The following is a 20,435-nucleotide window of genomic DNA, read 5'->3' as shown; positions in this document are numbered from 1 at the left end:
TGGCCTTGTTGACAGGAACCTTTTTTTTCATACACCTAATTCTTTTTGTCCAGCACACCATCATTTTATTTATTCCTGTGGCCTCAAATGCAGTATGCATAAAGCCATGTTGCATATTAAATATATGCATAGTGCTAAAGTTTTGGGAATGTCACAATCTTTATAGGCATTAATAAAAAAATGCATATGCAGTATGTTTTTGTTCCTGGGTACAACGGTCCTTTGAAGGAAAAGCAACAATCACAAATGATGCAATAACAATGATGTAATAAGCAAAAAAAATATTAAACCAACATGTATAAGGAAACAATCCTCAGTTGTATTCAGTTGAAGGCCTCTTGTACACTGCAGTTTAACAAAGCTCAGTACAGCTTTTTTTCTACTCTAAAATTCAGCCCATAAATTGTAATGGGCCTATGCACACAGGCACGTAAATAGGCGCCGTGCATTCTTCAGAAAAAAAAAAAAAACAAAAAAAAAAATCAGCTTTTTTGGTCAACTTACGCAAGCCTCATGCTTGCAAACACGTGCAAATGTCAATTTACATATTGTGCAGAAAGAGTACGTGAGAATAAGTTTGTGCGGAGAAGTGTGCGAACGCATATACGTGAAAGTGAGCATGAATACATACAAAAAATAAAATAAAAAAAACTTCTGAAAAAAGTAGATGTTAAAACAGGAGTATTATGTGCAAGAGACCAAAGTGTCACTAAACCCAGATCATAAAAACTATTAATAAATTGTGTATTACATGGTGTTCATACTCACTCTGTATTCTGCAAAAAAAAACTGGTTGAATCCGCTGCTCTCTAGCTCCCCCTTCTGTCCAAGTCTCCAATTCAACTAGGGATTTTACAGCTGTGATGCAACATTGCACATGCTCAGTTTTCAGTGAGTTTATATGCCGAGCATTTCCTCCCTATCACATCTGAGCAGCGCATGTGAATATAGAGTCACATATGTGGGCAAATGTAAATGTAAATTAGCTTTCCCCTTAAAATAAATCAAGTGAAAATGTCTAAATTGGGGCCAAAGTGTCAATATTTTCTGCGGCTGCCATTATTTCCAGCACTGCCTTAACCCTCTTGGGCATGGAGTTCACCAGACCTTTACAGGTTGTCACCGGAGTCCTCTTCCACTCCTCCATGATTACATCAAGAAGCTGGTGGATGTCAGAGACCTTGTGCTCCTCCACATTCTGTTTGGGGATCCCCACAGATTCTCAGTAGGATTTAGGTCTGGAGACGTGCTTGGCCAGTCCATCACCTTTACCCTCAGCTTCTTTAGAAAGGCTGTGGTCATCTTGGAGGTGTGTTTGGGGGTCGTTATGTTGGAATACTGCCCTGCGGCCCAGTCTCCGAAGGGAGGGGATCATGCTCTGCTTCAGTATAACTCAGTACATGTTGGCATTCATGGTTCCCTCAATGAACTGTAGCTCCCCAGTGCCGGCAGCACTCAAGCTGCCCCAGACCATGACACTCCCACCACTATGCTTGACTGTAGGCAAGTCACACTTGTATTTTTACTCCTCACCTGGTTGCCGCCACACACACTTGACACCAGCTATACAAATAGGTTTATCTTTGGTCTCATCAGACCACAGGACATGGTTCCAGTAATCCATGTCCTTAGTCTGCTTGTCTTTAGCAAACTGTTTGGGGGCTTTCTTATGTATCATATTTAGAAGAGGCTTCTTTCTGGGACGTCAGACATGCAGACCAATGTGATGCAGTGTGCGGCGTATGGTCTGAGCACTGACAGGCTGACCCCACCCCCTCAACCTCTGCAGCAATGCTGGTAGCACTCATACGTCCATTTCCCAAAGATAACCTCTGAATATAATGCTGTGCATGTGCACTCAACTTTTTTGGTCGACCATGGTGGGGTCTGTTCAGAGTGGAACCTGTCCTGTTAAACTGCTGTATGGTCTTGGCCACTGTACTGCAGCTCAGTTTCAGGGTCTTGGCAATCTTCTTATAGCTTAGGCCATCTTTATGTAGAGCAACAATTCTTTTTTTCAGATCCTCAGAGATTTCTTTGACATGAGGTGCCATGTTGAAATTCCAGTGACCAGTATGAGAGAGTGAGAGTGATAACACCAAATTTACCACACCCACTCCCCATTCACACCTGAGACCTTGTAACACTGAGTCACATGACACTGGAGAGGGAAAATGGCCAATTGGGCCCCATTTGGACATTTTCATCTAGGGGTGTACTCACTTTTGTTACCAGTGGTTTAGACATTAATGGCTGTGTGTTGAGTTATTTTGAGGGGACAGCAAATTGACACTGTTATAAAAGTTGTACATTCACTACTTTACATTGTAGCAAAGTGTAATTTCTTCAGTGTCGTCACATGAAAAGATATAATAAAATATTTACAAAAATGTGTACCGTAATTTCCGGCGTATAAGACGACTGGGCGTATAAAAGACGACCCCCTAATTTTCTAGGAAAAAATGTTGGTTTTGGGATATACTCACTGTATAAGACTACCCCCTTCTTACTAGTCTTTCTGGAAGCTGAGGGGTAGCCAGAACTGCTGACAGAAACAGGCTTTTTCAAATCTCACTGTGCCATTACATTACATTACATTCCTCACTGTGCCATTACATTACATGCCCCCACTGTGCCATCACTTGCCCCTCTCTGTGCCTGAACTTGCCCCCTCTCTGTGCCTGAACTTGCCCCCTCTCTGTGCCTGAACTTGCCCCCTCTCTGTGCCTGAACTTGCCCCCTCTCTGTGCCTGAACTTGCCCCCTCTCTGTGCCTGAACTTGCCCCCTCTCTGTGCAATCACTGCAAACACTCACTTGCACTCGCGGTGACAGTCTCCCTGCTGCGAGCGTCAATGATTTAAAAGACGCGCCTTCTCCTCAGACTGTCCTGTGTTAGGCGGAACACAAATTTTCCCAGCAGCGCCTCTGTTCTGTGTTCCGCCTATCACGGACGTCTTCTCATCTCGTCCGAGGATGAGAAGGCATCTGTGATAGGAGGAACACAGAACAGAGGCTCTGCTGGGAAGATTTGTGTTCCGCCTAACACAGGACAGTGTGAGGAGAAGGAGCGTCTTTTAAATCATGGACGCTCGCAGCACGGAGACCGTACCCGGCGTATAAGACGACCCCAGACTTTGGATGCATTTTTTTGCATCCAGAAAGTCGTCTTATACGCCGGAAAAATAGGATTTTTATAACAGCTTACCTGTAAAATCCTTTTCTTGGAGTACATCACGGGACACAGAGCCGCATAGCCATTACATGTGGGTTATAGAGTCTACCTTCAGGTAATGGACACTGGTGTAATCAATTAAACAGGAAGTTCCCTCCCTATATAACCCCTCCCCTACTGGGAGTACCTCAGTTTTTGTAGCAAAGCAATAAGTGTCCCAATATCCCCAAACAAGAGGGGTGGGAGCCGTGTCCCGTGATGTACTCCAAGAAAAGGATTTTACAGGTAAGCTGTTATAAAAATCCTATTTTCTTTATCGTACATCACGGGACACAGAGCCGCATAGTCATTACATGTGGGATGTCCCAAAGCAATGCTTACTGAGGGGAGGGAGACACCAACAACGCAGACTGCCATCAGACGTGAGGACCTATAATGCTGCCTGCAGCATACTGCGCCAAAAAGCTGCATCCTCTTGCCTTATATTCACCTGATAGGAATTTGTGAACGTAAGCACAGATGACCAAGTTGCGGCCTTGAAAATCTGCGTCATAAAGGCTTGGAAATGCATTGCGCATAAAGCGCTTACCATCCTGGTAGGGAGCACCCCCACAAAAAAACAGGGGGAATCCTACTCTAACCACAAGCCTGATTAATTACCTGATGAATCAACCTTAAAAACAGTTGATTTTAGACGCTGCCTGCCCTTTCCTGGGGCCTCCTGGTAGCGCCAAAACATCAGTTTTCCGTATCCGAGCAGCCGCTTCAGATAGGCCTAGACACTTCTAGAGTGTAACCATTTTAATAGCTGACCTGAACACTGCCTGCCCATCTAGGGTCTTCTGGCAGCCCAATAAAAACGTCAGCTTTCGATATCTGAAACCTTCAGATAGGTATTTAACTGCTCTCATCTCAATTGAGAGAAAAGCAATAACTTTTCCTTCCGTGAAACAAGGTTTTGAAAAAAGGGAAGGTAAGAATATCTAGATTCAAATGAATACTAGATCCTTCTAGTAAATAAGGTTGGGTGAGGATGAAAATCACTCTACTTGTAAGAATAATTGAGTATGGCTCTATACCAAGAAAGTTGCCAATACTGAAACTCTCTTGGAGGCTACCACAACCAAGAACACCAATTCCCTTGTTAAAGGATGAAGGGAAATATGGTGCATCGGCCCAAGGAGCTGACCCTGTAAGCCGACAAAACTAGAGCCAATCCTCCGAGCACAAGGGCGACCCAACTGGTGGACTTATGCACGTCACCCCTTGTATAACAGCCCGGACCAAAGAGTGTGAAGTAAGTAAGAGTGTGAAGTAAACCTTTGGAAGCAAGGCCGAGATCGGATCCTTGATATAACTTAAGGCTAGCTCCGTCTCCTTTCCAAATATAGGAAGGCAGGAATTTTACCTTTGACAAACTTCCACGGATGCCACCATCTGGTTTCACACCAGGAACATGGGCCTTCCAGACCGTAGGATATCTGGTCCTGGAGGCCATCTCTCTTGTATGAATCAAGGGAATTGCCGCTGATTCTGAAAGCCCCGATCCTCGAGAATGTGGGCTATATTAGCCAGACCATTAATTCACCTGTTGCAAGGCAGGATGTAATACCCCCTGCAAAGTAGGCCTGGACAAGATGTAAGGGACCACCCTTACTGTTCCTGCACCGAGAGGTCGTCAGGGTTATGCCGGAGTAATCAGGCCAGCTTCCGTTCTCCTCTAATGTTGCATAGAAGCCACAAAAGTCGCGGCACTGGGGGGAGAGACACAACCAGTGACAACTGGTCCCCCCGGATTACAAACACATCTGCCCCGATCCTTTATCCTTGACCCCAAGCTGTTCAATTTCTTGTTGAGCCTGGATGCCAATACATCTTATGTACAGGGTACTATTTCTGTGACATTTGGTCAGGAAAACAGTCGGGGTGTAGAGGTCATTCTCCCGGAGACACTTGTTGACGGCTCCAGCGAATCGCCTGCCAATCCTGCATTTCATGAAATGACGAATGTCAATAGGCAAGGCACAAGCTCCTCCTTGGTAAATTAAGTAAATCAGTAGTATGGCATAGTCTGATTGTACTCTGACAGAACCAACCTGCCACCTGAATGTTCAGGTCCCTAAGCCAGATGCTCCATCGGTAGCTCTAGCTGACAGATAAGGCTCCCTTGGAGCTTGACTACTTCCCCTGGGCCATGGTCTCTTCCTGACCTGGCAAGCCCTTTTAGTTAAGAATCACCAAGAGGAATTCCAGCATATCTCTGGGACCGGGTACTTTGGATAATGCTAGGTCAAGATCCACTCTTTCTAGGCCGACAAAATACTGTTTATAACAGCCCTGAATAAAAGTTAGTATAGGGAACTGTCTTGAATGAAGCCAGCATCTTCCCTAGTGCCTTAATCAAAAGGCCAAAAGTAAGGAACTGTTCCTTGCCGTGACCACATAGACCAGTTTTCTTATAGCGATGGTCTTGTCTGAGGCCAAAAAAACTCTCCTTTTTGGACTGTGCCAAACATACCCAGCTTCTTGTGAAATGAAAGAATGTATCTTTAGACTGGAATCCCAACCCAGGAGTTCCAGATACTTGACCATGCTGGACACCCTTAGGTCCAGCCATGCTACTGACTGACCCATCAGCAGGAGTTTGCTTCGGTATGCCATTACTGCTATACCCTGGGCCTACAGACCTGCTAGAGGCGGGCCCTAGCACCCTGACAATCCAGGCATGGAGGTTTACCCAAAAGGGCAAGACCACCAACTGGAGATAGTGCTGTTCCCCTGCAAAACGCACACAACCTCTGCAGACCCAAGTAAATAAACACATATGCAACTGGCTCCCCATATGTGTATGTGGCAAGTGTTAAAAGGAACACTAAAGGTACAATTATTTTTTTTTTTAAATAACATACATGTTATACTTACCTCCACTGTGCAGATCGTTTTGCACAGAGTGACCCGGATCCGTGTCTTCTGGGGTCCCTCGGCGGCTGTCTCGGCTCCTCCTCGCAAAAGCTTTCCATGTTCATGCGAGCTCCCTCGCATGGTGGAAAGCTTTTGCGAGCGCGCTCCCGTGATACAGCAGCGGCCATAGCCGCCGACTGTATCACTCGGCCCCGCCCCCCCGGCGCGCCACGTCATCCGCTGTGATTGACAGCAGCGCCAGCCAATGGCTGCGCTGCTATCAATCCGCCCAGCCTAGCCAATCAACGGCCAGGCTGGGAACCGAGCAGGATGACAAGCACGCGCCCGGGACTTTCGAACGGTGAGGTAAGTAAAACGGGGGCTCGGGGGGGGGCGGTGCTGTCAGATGTTTTTTTACCTTAATGCATAGGATGCATTAAGGTAAAAAAACTTTTACCTTTACAACTCCTTTAAAGTCATATGCCTCAATGGAAGTGTGTGTACATGGCAGCATGTGTTCCTGGAAGCATGAATTCATATAAATATGTTTTAAGCAAAACATGCATATAGCATGTGTGCTCTGGAACAAGCATCTTGCAAGCAAGCATGCGCTATAAACGTGATATGCAACAATGTGCAACATGAACCCATGCAGACACGTATTTCTATGCAAACACAAGGAATCCTGTATTGCTTAATAAGGCCGCCATGTGCAACTTTAAAGTAATCATGCATCCTTATGCGATTCAGCATCTTCCATGCGATCAACATCTTATGCATTTTAAGAACTATTGTGCGGACAAGAACCCTTGTGTGACCAAGGACTCTTGTGTGACCAAGCACCCCTGTGCCATCCAGCATCCTTATGCACTCAAGCATCTTAATGCGACTTTAGGCATTTCTGTGAAACAAGCCTCTCTATGTGATCAAGTATCCTTGGGTAATCCAGGACGCTGTTGATCCGACAACCATGTGTGATCCAGCTTCTTTTTGCATTCAAGCATCTTTAAGCGATCTTTAGGCATTCTTGTAGAAACAAGCCTCTCTGTGCGACCAAAATATCCTTGAGTAATCAAGGACTTGGGTGATCGGGTAATCATGTGTGATTCAGCATTTTTATGCCTTCAAGCCTCTTTATGCGATTCTAGGCATTTCTGTGTAAACAAGCCTCTTTGTGTGACCAAATATCCTTGGGGGGGATCAAGGACTTGGGTGATCAGGTAATCATGTGTGATTCCAGCATTTTTATGCATACAAGCATCTTTATGTGAACTTAGGCACTTCTGTGGAAACAAGCCTCTCTGTGTGACCAAATATCCTTGGGTAATCAAGGATTTGGGTGATCGGGTAACCATGTGTGATCCAGCATTTTTATGCATACAAACGTCTTTATGCGATTTTAGGCCTTTCTGTGGAAACAAGTCTCTCTGTGTGACCAAATATCCTTGGGTAATCCAGGACTTGAGTGATCAGGTAACTAGCATCTTTATGCACTCAAGCATTTCTATGCAACTCTAACAAACGTGCAACACCATACAGACAGAAACATGTATCCTTATGCGATCCACAATAAAACATGCTCTGTTACTTGTTTTTATCCCACATGCATTCCAAACTCATGTATCTTATGCAACATGCAGACTGGTAAAGAGGAAGTTATCCTCTGTAGATGTGCGTTTCCTCAATTAAGAGACGTTAGCAATGTGTACCAGCAACTGTGCATCCCTCAGATGTGCATTTGGTTAGCCTGAAGCCGACACCAGGCTGAGGACCATATGGAGGTCTTACTAGCCACCTATAGGAAAACCTCTCTTTACACTCTAAGGAGAAGATAGAGGCTTTGGCCAAGTAGGCAGAGGGAAGTTATATGCAGCATGAATCTCTGAAAAGACCGTAGGTGCAATCAGAACCTGTAGGGCTTTTGATAGCTTCTCCTCGTTAGGCTGCAGCTCCTGTCTCCTGTCCTCTGACAGTGAACCTTCATCCCCAGCTCTTCTAATCCCTTTGTTTAAGGATTAAAGCAGGAAAAGGGACACACCCTGTTTTTTTTTTTTTTCTTGTGAGGATGCTGCGAACATAGCAGTTAACCTCTTGTAGAACAACAAATGTGATGCAAAAAACAAAACACATGCAGAGTGGCTGCAATGTTGGGGGAGGCTACATTGATTGCCTGACAGGTCTGGTGGCTCAATCTGTGAGCTGTTTAAGTCTCTACAGGGGAGAATAAGGGGCCACCAGGTTCAGGTGGCGATTCCTTTTTATATTCCTACCCCTGACCTTATTCAATGGGGAGACAAAAGTCCTAAGCTAAAAGCAGAGGAGCTTAACCCAGGTGCATCAACAGCTGAACTTAGTCTGGCAGCAACAATGCCTGCTAATCTGCACAGCTAGATGCGGAGTAGGCGTCTTAGATGAATCTGTATCCAACTCACACAAGGTGCTTACGTTTGTGTCCCCCTAGATTTACAGAGCTCTGACGTCTGGGCCTTTTTGAAGAGCCCTCTCTGCGACTGCACTGAGCCGGTGAGCACGTGCGACATGGTAGAGCCTGAAGCTGAGGAAGTGGGACGCACAATAGACCAGCTAACACTTAAGCTTCCGTCTTTGGAAAGCATGGTAAGCGAAAACATCAGGTATGTCTTTTACTGCCCATAGTAGTGGAAAAACAGATAAGACTTGCAGCTACTCATGGAAGACAATCCTTTGCATAGGGTTAAGGGCATTTTTTTTTTTTATGTACCAGCCCCTTCAAGGGGAGATATATGGGTACTACAGCCATCCTGTCTGAACAGACATAGTGGCCCAGGCTAAATGCCGGCTAGGGGAGGTATATGGGTGCCCTGAGCCATCCTGTCTCAGAAGACATAGTGGTTTACATTGCCCATGCATAGAAACATAATATAGGCGAGACCCATAGTCCCCTACAGAAGACCTACTGTCGAACCAAGTCCCGTAGGTCCCTCTCTTACCTTTCCACGCTGCAGGGTATTGCCAAGCAAGAGGCCCAATCTTCCCCCTTCACCGTGGGTATAGTCCTAGACCTTCAGGGACTGGGGTCCATGGCAGGAACACCACACCCCTGGACCTATATAGCACCCTGGCAGAAGAAAAAAACATTTGGTCCTTAGAAGGCACAGAGTTCTGGAACCCAGGATCCAGCCCTCCGCAGAGAGGCATTATAGGCTAAACCTCGTTCTTCGTATCGAGGCCCGGGTACCGTCCACTTTGGCTATGAAGCACCTTGGACGGATCCGGATTTATGGAGGCTTTTTACATCCAGCATGGATCCCTCCAGTGGAGCTCCTAAGAGCACATGTTAACTCGTGACCAACACCTTAGACACTGATGAAAAAACTGAGGTACTCAGTTGAGGGGTTATATAGGGAGGGAACTTCCTGTTTAATTGATTACACCAGTGTCCATCACCTGAAGGTAGACTCTATAACCCACATGTAATGGCTATGCGGCTCTGTGTCCCGTGATGTACGATAAAGAAATTCGGTACTCACTTTTATGAGATACTGTATTTGTATGACAATTTAAAACAGTTTATTGATATTAATTATTCTTACTCTGTACTCCAAAGGCTTTTTTTTTTTAACATGTGACCAGCAGCAGAGGATTATATTTCCCTGCAGGCAGACTGGGAAAGATCTGGGTCATGTGACAGCTGTATATTGATTAGGAAAAAGCTACCAAGATAGTTTTTTTATTATTATTATTAAAATAATTACAGTGCCATCATCCATATGCAAAAAGAGGGACAAACGTAGAAAACGCTTCCAAAAAAACCTGTTAGCGATCGCAGGGATCAGGCCTGTCTCTGCGAATGCTGCAGTTATGTGTGTTGTGTTTTGGAAGTGACAGTGATCGATAGATACTGCACTTGGGTGGGTTGGGCTGGGCGGAGGGGCAAAACGCAGGTGCTGGCGGGTATCTGGGCTGATTCCGCTAACAATGCGTTTTTGGGTACCCTAAACTGCTGGGTACGCTAGTATAGATCTGATCAGATCAGGTATCGATCCGTTCAGATACTATACCACTAAGGGGGGTGTATGCTTTGCGCGTGGGTGTAAGCGTTACTGGCACTAACCGAACGCTGCCTGGGGTGACGCAGACCCTGACTGACGCTAAAATTTTATTTATATCACCCGCCGGGCGATCAGGGGGTTAAACCTTTATTGGGTTATATACGGCGGGTGCCCTGATGCTATAAACAGCAAACTAACTAACCAGTGTCAACCGTAACACTTATACGGTGATCACTGGTGAAAGGGTTAACTAGGGGGCAATCAGGGGTTAAAATCTTTATTAGGTAATATATGGGGGTACCTGGCGCTTTCTAAAAACCTGGCGGCGAACCTAAATAACTAACTGGCTAACCTGCATCACCAGTGACACTTATACGGTGATCACTGGTGAAAGGGTTAACTCTAGGGGCAATCAGGGGTTAAAACCTTTATTTAGAAAATTTATGGGGGTACCTAACGCTATAAAAACCTGACGGCGAACCTAAAAAAATAACTAGCTACCTAGCGGCAACAGTGACACTAATACAGCGATCAGAAAACCGATCGCTTAGTGACACTGGCAATAGGGGGTGAAAGGGTTAACTAGGGCGGTGATCAAGGGGTTAAACCTTTATTGGGGGGGGGGGTAGGGGGCTACAACAAACTGCCCTGCAACTTTTTACTGTCACAAATGACACTAAATGCAGTGATCAGTAAATAAATGATCACTGCAATCAGTGACACTGTGACTGGGGGCGGGTTTGTGTGCCTATATGTACCTGTGTCAGTGTACTGTTAGGTGCAACTTACTGTTGGATGATGTCTTCTCTCCTCTGTGTCGGACGAAAAGACCGCCAGAGGAGAGATGACATCACTTCCTCCTGCCTGGCAAAAAACAAAAGAACAAAAGCTGGACAGCCGCACTCCAAAATTTTCTTTAAAAGAGATGTCTTTATTTTCAACTGTGCATACAGTCACTGCAAGCCCACAAAAATCAGTATGGCCAACGTTTCGCACTGGCGTCAGTGCTTAGTCATTACACAGGCAGAGGAAGTCCATCGGCGGAAGAGGATTGGCTGGGAGCGATCGCGAGGGGGTGGCCAGAAACAAACAGCCGCCCCCTCATCCCGGATCGCTCCTACAGCCACGGGAACCGCGCATGTACCGGGGGGGGGGGGGGTCCCAATCGGACCCCCGACCCACGTCAAGGCAGGCACGTACAGGTACATGGATGTGCCTGTCCATGCCATTCTGCCGACGTATATGTACATGCGGCGGTCGTTAAGTGGTTAAGTGCAATTTACCAACAAATAAAAATGTATCTTTCTCGGATTACACTAGCAGAGAGGAAGCGAATAGGTTGCTATAGGTTACTTCACTCAGCACTTCATTACTATATTTTGTTCAGCTTTCTTGAATAAGAATACAGTACCTGTCTTCTTTCAAACAGGTGAAGTTAATAAGTGCAACCTTAAAATGTGTCTAATCACTCCTAGGAGAGAATTCTAAAGCACAGCTACCCGACACTGATTCATATCAGTCATAAAAACATTAAATATTTATGTTGAATCCCTGAGAAAGGTGTTTCCTGTGCTAGGACAGTCAGTATTTTCCTCATAAAGAATTGACAAGTCTGCTTTCCCATGGAACAAGATAAGCCAGTTCAGCTTGCTATTCTAGAGTTCTGATAAGCATGGAGATTTGATCTGTGCAGCCAGTCATTAGAATCCCCTGAACTTGGCGCGGTGAAAGTAGTCTGCGATCACAGTGCACTGGACTAAATTATTCTTTCATGAATAACATACCACCTGCTACTGTTTTCCTACACACATGAAACCATCACTTTCAAAACGCTGTAAAGGATACATTGGCAAGTAGATCATGAAATGTCACCCACATTACCTTGATCTGTGGTTAATAGGTGCAAAGGAATAGTTTAATGTATTCAATTATTTTACTCAAATGGAAAGTCAATGCCATAAACTAGTAGCCACAATATTACTTTAAAACAATGCTGTTTTCTGAGGAGTTGTTAAATATGACATAGACCTCCATTCTCAGCTGGCTGATAACATGTTTGTGTCATTCATAGCAACCAGAATCTGTCATTCTTCCAGGGCAGATTAAAAGACCAATACTATTGTAAACTGATCATTTAGATTTGTGTGGTTACTTAGAATTGGAATCACATGCTGCCTTCTTGTATTTGTCTGGGACTTTAGTAGTGAATATACTCACTCAAAATTTCCAAGTTTGACCAACTCCCATGGCGTTTACAAAGCTAAATTAGGATATTGCATTTCCTCAGTAGATTGTGCAAAGTCTATTGTAAACCAGAAAAACACACCATACACATGTAAGAGCAAAACCGTTATTACAGCCCTGTTAAAGTGGATGTAAACCCACTCTCATCCTTTCTAAACTACTGCCATAGTGCTGATCTAGAAGGATATAGATGCCTCCTGCATGTATCCTTACCTGTCAAATGTCTCCCCTCTGTCTGTTATAAGAACTTAAAAACTGCAGATTCTGTGTGTGGATCTGTTGTCTGGAGCTCTGTGGGTGGAGTCGTGATGTCAGTAGACTTCCCGCCCACCTATACACCCCCCTTACACTAAATTCTGCTATAATCACTAACATCCAGTCAAAATCCAGAAAAGTAACCACATGACTTCAGAAAAGGAGTGGGGGGTGGGATTTAAAAAAATAATGCCTGTCTCCGGGCTAGTGCATGAGATATGTAAATAACCTATCACTCACAGCAAGGGGGCAGAACGGACTAAGGTTTTTCTCTGCAAGTCCGTTTTATTTCACTGAACAATAAAGGAAGATTGTTCAGAGCTGGATTAACTGTGTGGCAAAACTGGGCACAGTTGATAGGAAATCTTATACTGTACATTATGACATAAAAAATAAAAATAAAAAAATATTCGGGTTTACATCCACTTTAAAAAGGTAACCAAGGCACGCAACTACCGCACTCAAGCTCAACCAATTTCAGTTCTGCATGGAGCTGACCTTTATAAAAAAAGGAACAACCTATTTAATTTCTATGGAAAAACAGGAGCTCCTCTTACAGACACTAAGAAAGCGGGCTCAACATTCAGTTCAACAAAGAAGTTAAGAACATGTTACATACCCCATACCAAATTCATCAAGGTTAGTTTTTCCCATGAGCACGGCTCCTTGATCAAGTAGTTTCTGCACAACTGTGGCATTATAGGGAGGAATGTAACCTTAAAAATATGAGAATTGTAATTATAGAAAAAAGGATATTAACATTTTAGGAACAACAACAATATCTTACAAGATCATTGAACAAATCCCCAGAAGAGGCACTAACCTACCTTTAAGCATGTGTGATGCACATGTTGTCTCTATATTGGTGGTGCTAAAATTGTCTTTAACTGCAACTGGGATGCCGTCTAATTCCCCAAGAGGCTTGCCTGCAATGAAATACAAAATGTAATTTCCAGTCCAAAAAAAACAAACAAGAAACATGACACAGGTTTGTAAGCAAGGCATGGCCTACTCCATATACAGTATGTGATATATCATCATACCTCCCAACGTTTTGAGATAGGAATGAGGGACACCAACTAGCAAACATATGTAGGCCTTGGTAGAAGATGAGGTGTAGCGCTAAAATAATACAAAAAAAGTTCTAATAAAATCACTCCAATATATTGCAATTGAAGCATGAATCCAATCCAGAAAATCCAGGAAAAGGAGAAGATCGAGTGTAAAGGGAATAAGAGAGCCGCCACCAGCACCCAAACACACTGACCCTTACCATCAGTACATGGGCAATGCACATATAGGATATCCCAAAAACAAGGAACATGGAATCTCTCAATCCACCAGATAATCCCTCTCCCAAAAAAATCTTCCACCAGTCCTCTCTCCACGGACCAATCGAATTTAGGTATACTTAGATATCATCAAGGGGTTAACCAGAGCAGCTCTAATAGCAGACCAATGATAACACGTGTAAAAGATGAGAGAGACAACTCATTGCGCAAACATCCCATCAATTTAAAATGTTTATTTTCAAGTATGGATGCACTCACATGTTAAAATGGGATGTTTGCGCAATGAGTTGTCTCTCATCTTTTACACGTGTTATCATTGGTCTGCTATTGGAGCTTCTCTGGTTAACCCCTTGCTGATATCCAAGTATACCTAAATTTGATTGGTCCTTGGAGAGAGGACTGGTGGAAGCTCTTTCTGGGAGAGGGATTATCTGGTGAATTGAGAGTTTCCATGTTCTCTGTTTTTGGGATATCCTATATGTGTATTGCCCATGTACTGATGGTAAGGGTCAGTGTGTTTGGATGCTGGCGGCGGCTCTCTTATTCCCTTTACACTCGATCTCCTCCTTTCCCTGGATTTTTTGGATTAGATTCATGCTTCAATTGCAATACATTGGAGTGATTTATTAGAACTTTTTTTGTATTATTTTAGCGCTACACCTCATCTTCTATCATTATCCATAGTATCCAACAATATTGTGTTAGCTGCTGTATTTTTTATTATTTCACAGTTTTTTTGTTTTGTATTCTATTCAGCGCAACAAATCAGTTTATTTCATATGTAGGCCTTGGACACGCCCCCTGCCACACCCCCTTAAAGGAGAATTAACCCCCCCAAAAAAGGTCAATTAAATCCACACATGCTTTTTTTTTACCACTACTATTCCTTTATATTGGCTTTTAAAATTTACAAATGCAGCAATTTGGAAATTGGATGAAAGGTTTAGCACTGGGAAAGATAAAAAGTGCATTTTATATACAATTATATAACTCAGACCAAAATGAGGGACAATTGAGGAGGAAAGAGGGACAGAGGGACATTGCTCCAAATAAGGGACAGTTGGGAGCTGTGTGTCATTAGTGCAGAATGCACCTTAACCACTTAAGGACCGCCTAACGACGATATACGTTGGCAGAATGGCACCGCTGGGCACAATCACGTACCTGTACGTGATTGTATAAAGCCCAGCGGTGGGTCGCAGTCCGAAGCTCCATGACCTCGGCCGCGGGACTCGCGGACCCGATCGGCGATACAGTCCCGCGATCGGTCCCCGGAGCTGAAGAACGGGGAGAGCCGCGTGTAAACTCGGCTTCCCCGTTCTTCACTGTGGCGCTGTCATCGACTGTGTTCCCTAATATAGGGATGCACAATCAATGACGTCAGACCTACAGCCACAACCCCCTACAGTTGTAAACACACTTCAGGGAACACATAACCCCTTCACCGCCCCCTTGTGGTTAACTCCCAAACTGCAACCGTCATTTTCACAATAAACAATGCATTTTTTGCTGTGAAAAGGACAATGGTCCCAAAAATGTGTCAAAATTGTCCGAAGTGTCCGCCATAATGTCGCAGTCATGAGAAAAAAAAAAAAAAAACGCTGGTCGCCGTCATTAGTAGTAAAAAAAAAAAAAAAATTATAAAAATGCAATAAAACTATCCCCTATTTTGTAAACGCTATAAATTTTGCGCAAACCAATCGATAAACGCTTATTGCAATTTTTTTTTAACAAAAATAGGTAGAAGAATACGTATTGGCCTAAACTGAGGAAAATCTGCAGGGTTGGGATCAGGAACACATGGAGAGAGAATATCAAGCAGGAATGAAGAGCATGGACAGGGTTTTAAATATACTTCCTGCAACAGGTGATGACTCATTGCATCAGATGATGTGAGCTTCTGGCTGCTGAGAGACACCTGCTGGTGGACTCTGGAACGGCAGCTTATAGATCTGGGATCAACAGTGCCATCAGCAGTTGAAACCTTTCCTGACACCCTTCCTTTCCTAAAAGAACGCAGTAAGTTATTGGTACTGATCGCTCCTGTGTTCATTCTTCGCAGAAGCATAGTAAACTGTTTACTATTCTTTAGTTTGCGAATGAACAGAAGTCCCTGTATAGAGTGTCTCCTGTTAATTCATCTGCAGAGAAAGAATTGGGGATCTTTGTCACCAGTCCCTTTCTCGGTTTAGACAAAAAGAAACATCAGGGATCTGTTTAGACCCCTCATATTTCCCCAAAGGCTGGTAAAAAAAATAAAAAATAAAGGGCTTGTTCACACATATTTTGCAATCCCTGTTCAGATCATTCTTTAGGGAGCAATTGATAGGTGGAAAGGAGGCGCTGAATTGTCGCCTCACCACCTGCTTTAACCCTTCAACCTTGCACATGCACACCGCAACTGCTTGCATTACACTCAGTTACAGGCTACTTGCAGGGCAGCACCATTCACTTGAATTTTCCGTGTTCCACAGGGGTCTAATTCCTGCTGTGGCCGCGGCATGTAAAAACACAGCTCCGTGGTATTTTAACCTCCCCCTAACCTTACATATGAACAAGCTCTAAGGGCTAATTCCCAAAGGTACTCTGGCCATGTGAATGAGTGTTTGTTCATGCAGCGCCTGTTACTCTATGGGGATGCATCAACTGTAATTTGATAATATGTGGGTGAGTGGCCCCAAATCCACATTGTCTGTGTTCGGGATCATACACCACCTTCTCGCCTGTAAAATTAGGTTTCTAACAGCAGCTCTGACTACATACTTTAGATTAACCACACATAAAGTGAGTAATGTTAGGTACAGAACATGCATAGTGGTTTATCAAAAAAGACATTGTAAGTACAAGGAGAATGTGCAGCCAGCCATACCCCACTGAAAATAGGTCTCCATTGTCAGATCAGTTACAAATTAACTGCAGGCAAAAAGCCTATGTGTTTAAAAGAGACTCACAAAAATACATCCAAGAATTAAAGATGTCCTTGCAAATGTAGCCAGGTGCTTGGCTAAGAATGGAGAGTGAGAGAAACACTGACTGCAGCTGCTCTCTGTAGCTGCTGCCTTACAGTGTTGAACTTGTTAACAGCTATATCAGCAAGAGGACTGAGCTGCTGAGCAGAAATAGTTCAATAGACTGGTAGAGTAAAGCAGCTCTACATAGTGGGAACTGTAGTAAAGAGGACAGAGTCTCTGCTGTAATCAAGAGCTTTTGAACTGTATTTCCCAGAGACAGATTTCCAGTAGCAGGGGAAAGGTCTGCATTTTTTCAGGCTGTACAGAACACAGCTTCCTCTTGCCGTGAGAGACTGGAGCATGCACATTGCTGTCCAATGTGCACCATTACTGCTACATATCGGTGGACTGAGCAGGAACCAGAGCGCTGGGTGTGGGGGTGCCAACAGCAAGAGTCAGAGCAGAGAGTGGACAACAGCAAGAGTCAGAGCAGAGAGTGGACTAATCACTGTGACTGGGTAGTGAACTGCAATATCACTGGGACTGGTGAGCTGCTGCTGTGGGGATTTATTGTATGCTGCTAGAGAGACTGCGCTCTTTGGGAACGGACCATGCAGTTATCTAGTAGCCATATTGCTGCCTGCAGGCTCGACTGGGACTATTCTCATGTGCACCAATGGTACATTTGGGCCCCAATGCTAGCCGGCTGAAGAGGTAGGACTAAAAACTGTCCTTTTGCAGCCGTTACACAGAGACCTTCACCTATTGCTTATGCCAAGGAGGTACCTCTTATGGGACATTGCACCATATCCTAGCCATTCTTCTAGAGTGCACTCTAGACTAGGTATAGTATTATTATTCACATTGCAGTTAATGCTTATATTCATTGATTATTGTTGACTTTGCTGAGTTAATTCCAGTCTAGTGGTACAGAACTCTAGTCTAAGCTACCCTGGCATAGTGATTATACTGTCTAGTGGACTGTGTTTGAACCTACCTTCTGTGTTCTCATGTATGCTCAAACCACCATGTATTCTAACCTGTACCAATACATTGAGTTCACTTACCACTAAATGGTCTTGTGTCTATTTCCTGGCGCTAATTCACAGCTGAGGTAAGGACATCTATACTTGAGTTCTTATAAGTGCTTGCAGTAACTTATACTCAACCAGGTGTCTTTGCAGGGGGGGCAGCACGGAAAGAGTCCCCACCGGCTTGCGCTACACTGTTAGTGTAGCGCCAGTCTTATGGGGCAGACTGGGCTGAGAGGCAAATTAGTCTAGCGCCCCCATAAAGCGGCTGCACTGCTTCCGGTATATGGACGGCCGGGAATTCCACAACTGTGGGTTGCTGCTTCTAATTTTGACTGTCCTATCATTATGGAACACAAACCTTCCTTACTGTGCTATATGTTTCCTGCTGCACCATTGGCATGGTTATAACTTCTTAGTCCTCTCCATAAAATGATCAGATATTTGTGCTTAAAGTAGAACTATAGGCAACACATATTTTTTCATAGAGTAAGGGAGGATTATAGCCCCTGTCCGTTTATTTTTTACCATCCCTGTCCCATTGCAGAGATTTCCCTACACTTCCTGCCCCATAGCCAAACAGAAAGTGAGAGGAAACCTATGCAAATTAAGGAAATCCATTGACCCCCCCCCCCCCCCCCCCCAGGCCCTCAGAACTAGTGTCCCCACTCGAAAATTTCAGGGCGGGTCTTAAACACAAAGGGGTGAGTCATATTTAAATTAGGGGGTGCATGAGTTTAGTCAGGCCTAGGGCAGCACAAAACCTAAATACACTACTGGACAGAGCTTTACATATTTTTGTTGCCCACAATTTGGCTTTAGTAAAAAAGATGAAAAGTGAGCAATCCTGCCTATTGAAATCTGCCTTTCTCAAGCCATACTAATTGTGCACCTTATAAAGAACTATACCTTGTTTGAAGCGTTTTTCTGCCTCAGCGGCTTGTTTAAGGGCAACTTCTTCAGTTAAATTTACGTAAGCATTAAGAAATCTGGTTTCCTTGATAAATGACAGACACTTCTGGCACAATTCTATAGGGCTTAGTTGACCACGCCTCAGGGCAGCAGCTGCCTGTGAAGGAGTAAAGAAACTAAAATCATCTGAAAAAACACAAAGAACACATACGTAAATAACAGAATGAACAAAATCAGTGGAACTAATAATTGCAAGCAGCAGCAGTGCTGTCTGCAGACTCCACATTTACAATAGGCCTTTCCTCAGAAGTGGTTAGGCTCAGTGGCGTAGGACACAGAAGGGGGATAGGGATCTGAGAATGAAACTGCAGCAAGGGATATGGGAGATGTTGATAGGTCCGATTGAGGCTACAGCGCTTGAACAGAGTAAAGGTCACTTAAAGACATGGGCCGGTGGAGAGGTGAAGTGATGTGTGATGGGGGCGCTAGTGAAAGTGCTATGCAAAAATCCTATGGATTGATATACATTTGTGATTATACAAAACATAATAAAGTGCATAGTGCTAAATCAAAAGGAATAAATTGATAAAAATAAATTGATAAAATACAAAACTGAACAATTAATAATATTGGTGATGAATTCATTAATCTAATAGTCAATCCAGAGTCCATGTAGATTCTTAGTGTTGTGATTAGGGCCGAAACAACTAATCGATTATGAAATTAATCGATTACCATTTTCATAATCGATTAATCGGCCAGTAACATAATGGGGTTAAAAAAATAAATAAATTGGCCCTTTATAGTGCAAAAAGAGCAAATTGCCACTGTAAATATTACTTTCACTGTCCAACAGTAAAAAATGAACCCCTTACAGTAGCAATTATTTGCTAATTTTTTTACTAATTTTAGTTATTTTTAACCCCCATTATGTTACTAAACATCTCAGGCCTGGGGTCGCACCTCTGTGTGTTTTTTGCAGAAACACTGCAGTTCATTTACATGGTTTCCTATGGGACACGTTCACATCCATGATTTTTTTCAGCTGCTGCGTATTTGGAAAGGTCTAGGACTAGGGCTGCAACTAACGATTATTTTCATAATCGATTAGTTGGCCGATTATTGTTTCGATTAATGGCCTTAAAAAAAAAAATGAATTTTTAATTTGTTTTGGCCCAATTTGTTGTTGGGCAGATTACAAAACACAAATTTCCGCAAAAACACATGACATGCTTTTCTGCAGCTTCTCCATTGAAGTATATTGAACCAAATAAAAAAAAATTACACCGTTTTGCGTTAAAATTTTCTTGCCCTTTCCAAATACGCAGCAGCTTAAAAAAAATCATGGATGTGAACGTGTCCCATAGGAAAACATGTAAATGAACTGTAGTGTGTTTCTGCAAAAAGCACCAAAAAAAAACAGAGGTGTGAACCCAGGCCTGAGATGTTTAGTAACATAATGGGGTTAAAAAAAACAAAAATAAGTACAAAAAGAGCAAATAATCGCTACTGTAAGGGGTTAATTTTTTTACTGTGGGACAGTGAAAGTAATATTTACAGTAGAGATTTGCTTTTTTGTACTATAAAGGGCTAATTTTAGTTTTTTTTAAACCCCATTATGTTACTGGCCGATTAATCGATTATG

The 20,435-nt window shown here is 43.6% G+C and overlaps 1 protein-coding gene across 2 annotated transcripts in view; it reads right to left on the bottom strand.

The window, feature by feature from the left end:
• The window catches only part of QRSL1 (glutaminyl-tRNA amidotransferase subunit QRSL1), an 81,906-nt gene that overhangs the window by 54,727 nt on the left and 6,744 nt on the right, over window positions 1–20,435 (bottom strand). Inside the window, exons 2-4 of one of the 2 annotated variants that reach the window (XM_040350186.1) lie at window positions 18,788–18,947; window positions 13,432–13,530; window positions 13,224–13,320 (exon numbers count right to left, since the gene is read on the bottom strand). In XM_040350186.1, coding sequence (XP_040206120.1) covers window positions 13,224–13,320; window positions 13,432–13,530; window positions 18,788–18,947 — 356 coding nt within the window. The remainder of the gene's footprint in view (window positions 1–13,223; window positions 13,321–13,431; window positions 13,531–18,787; window positions 18,948–20,435) is intronic. The other variant, XM_040350187.1, reaches the window with a different exon arrangement.

This window comes from Rana temporaria, chromosome 4, assembly GCF_905171775.1.
Source record: "Rana temporaria chromosome 4, aRanTem1.1, whole genome shotgun sequence".
In the NCBI taxonomy this organism is placed as follows: Eukaryota; Metazoa; Chordata; class Amphibia; order Anura; family Ranidae; genus Rana; species Rana temporaria.
Note: the sequence above shows the minus strand (reverse complement) of the source record. Positions and strands in the feature narration are given on the sequence as shown.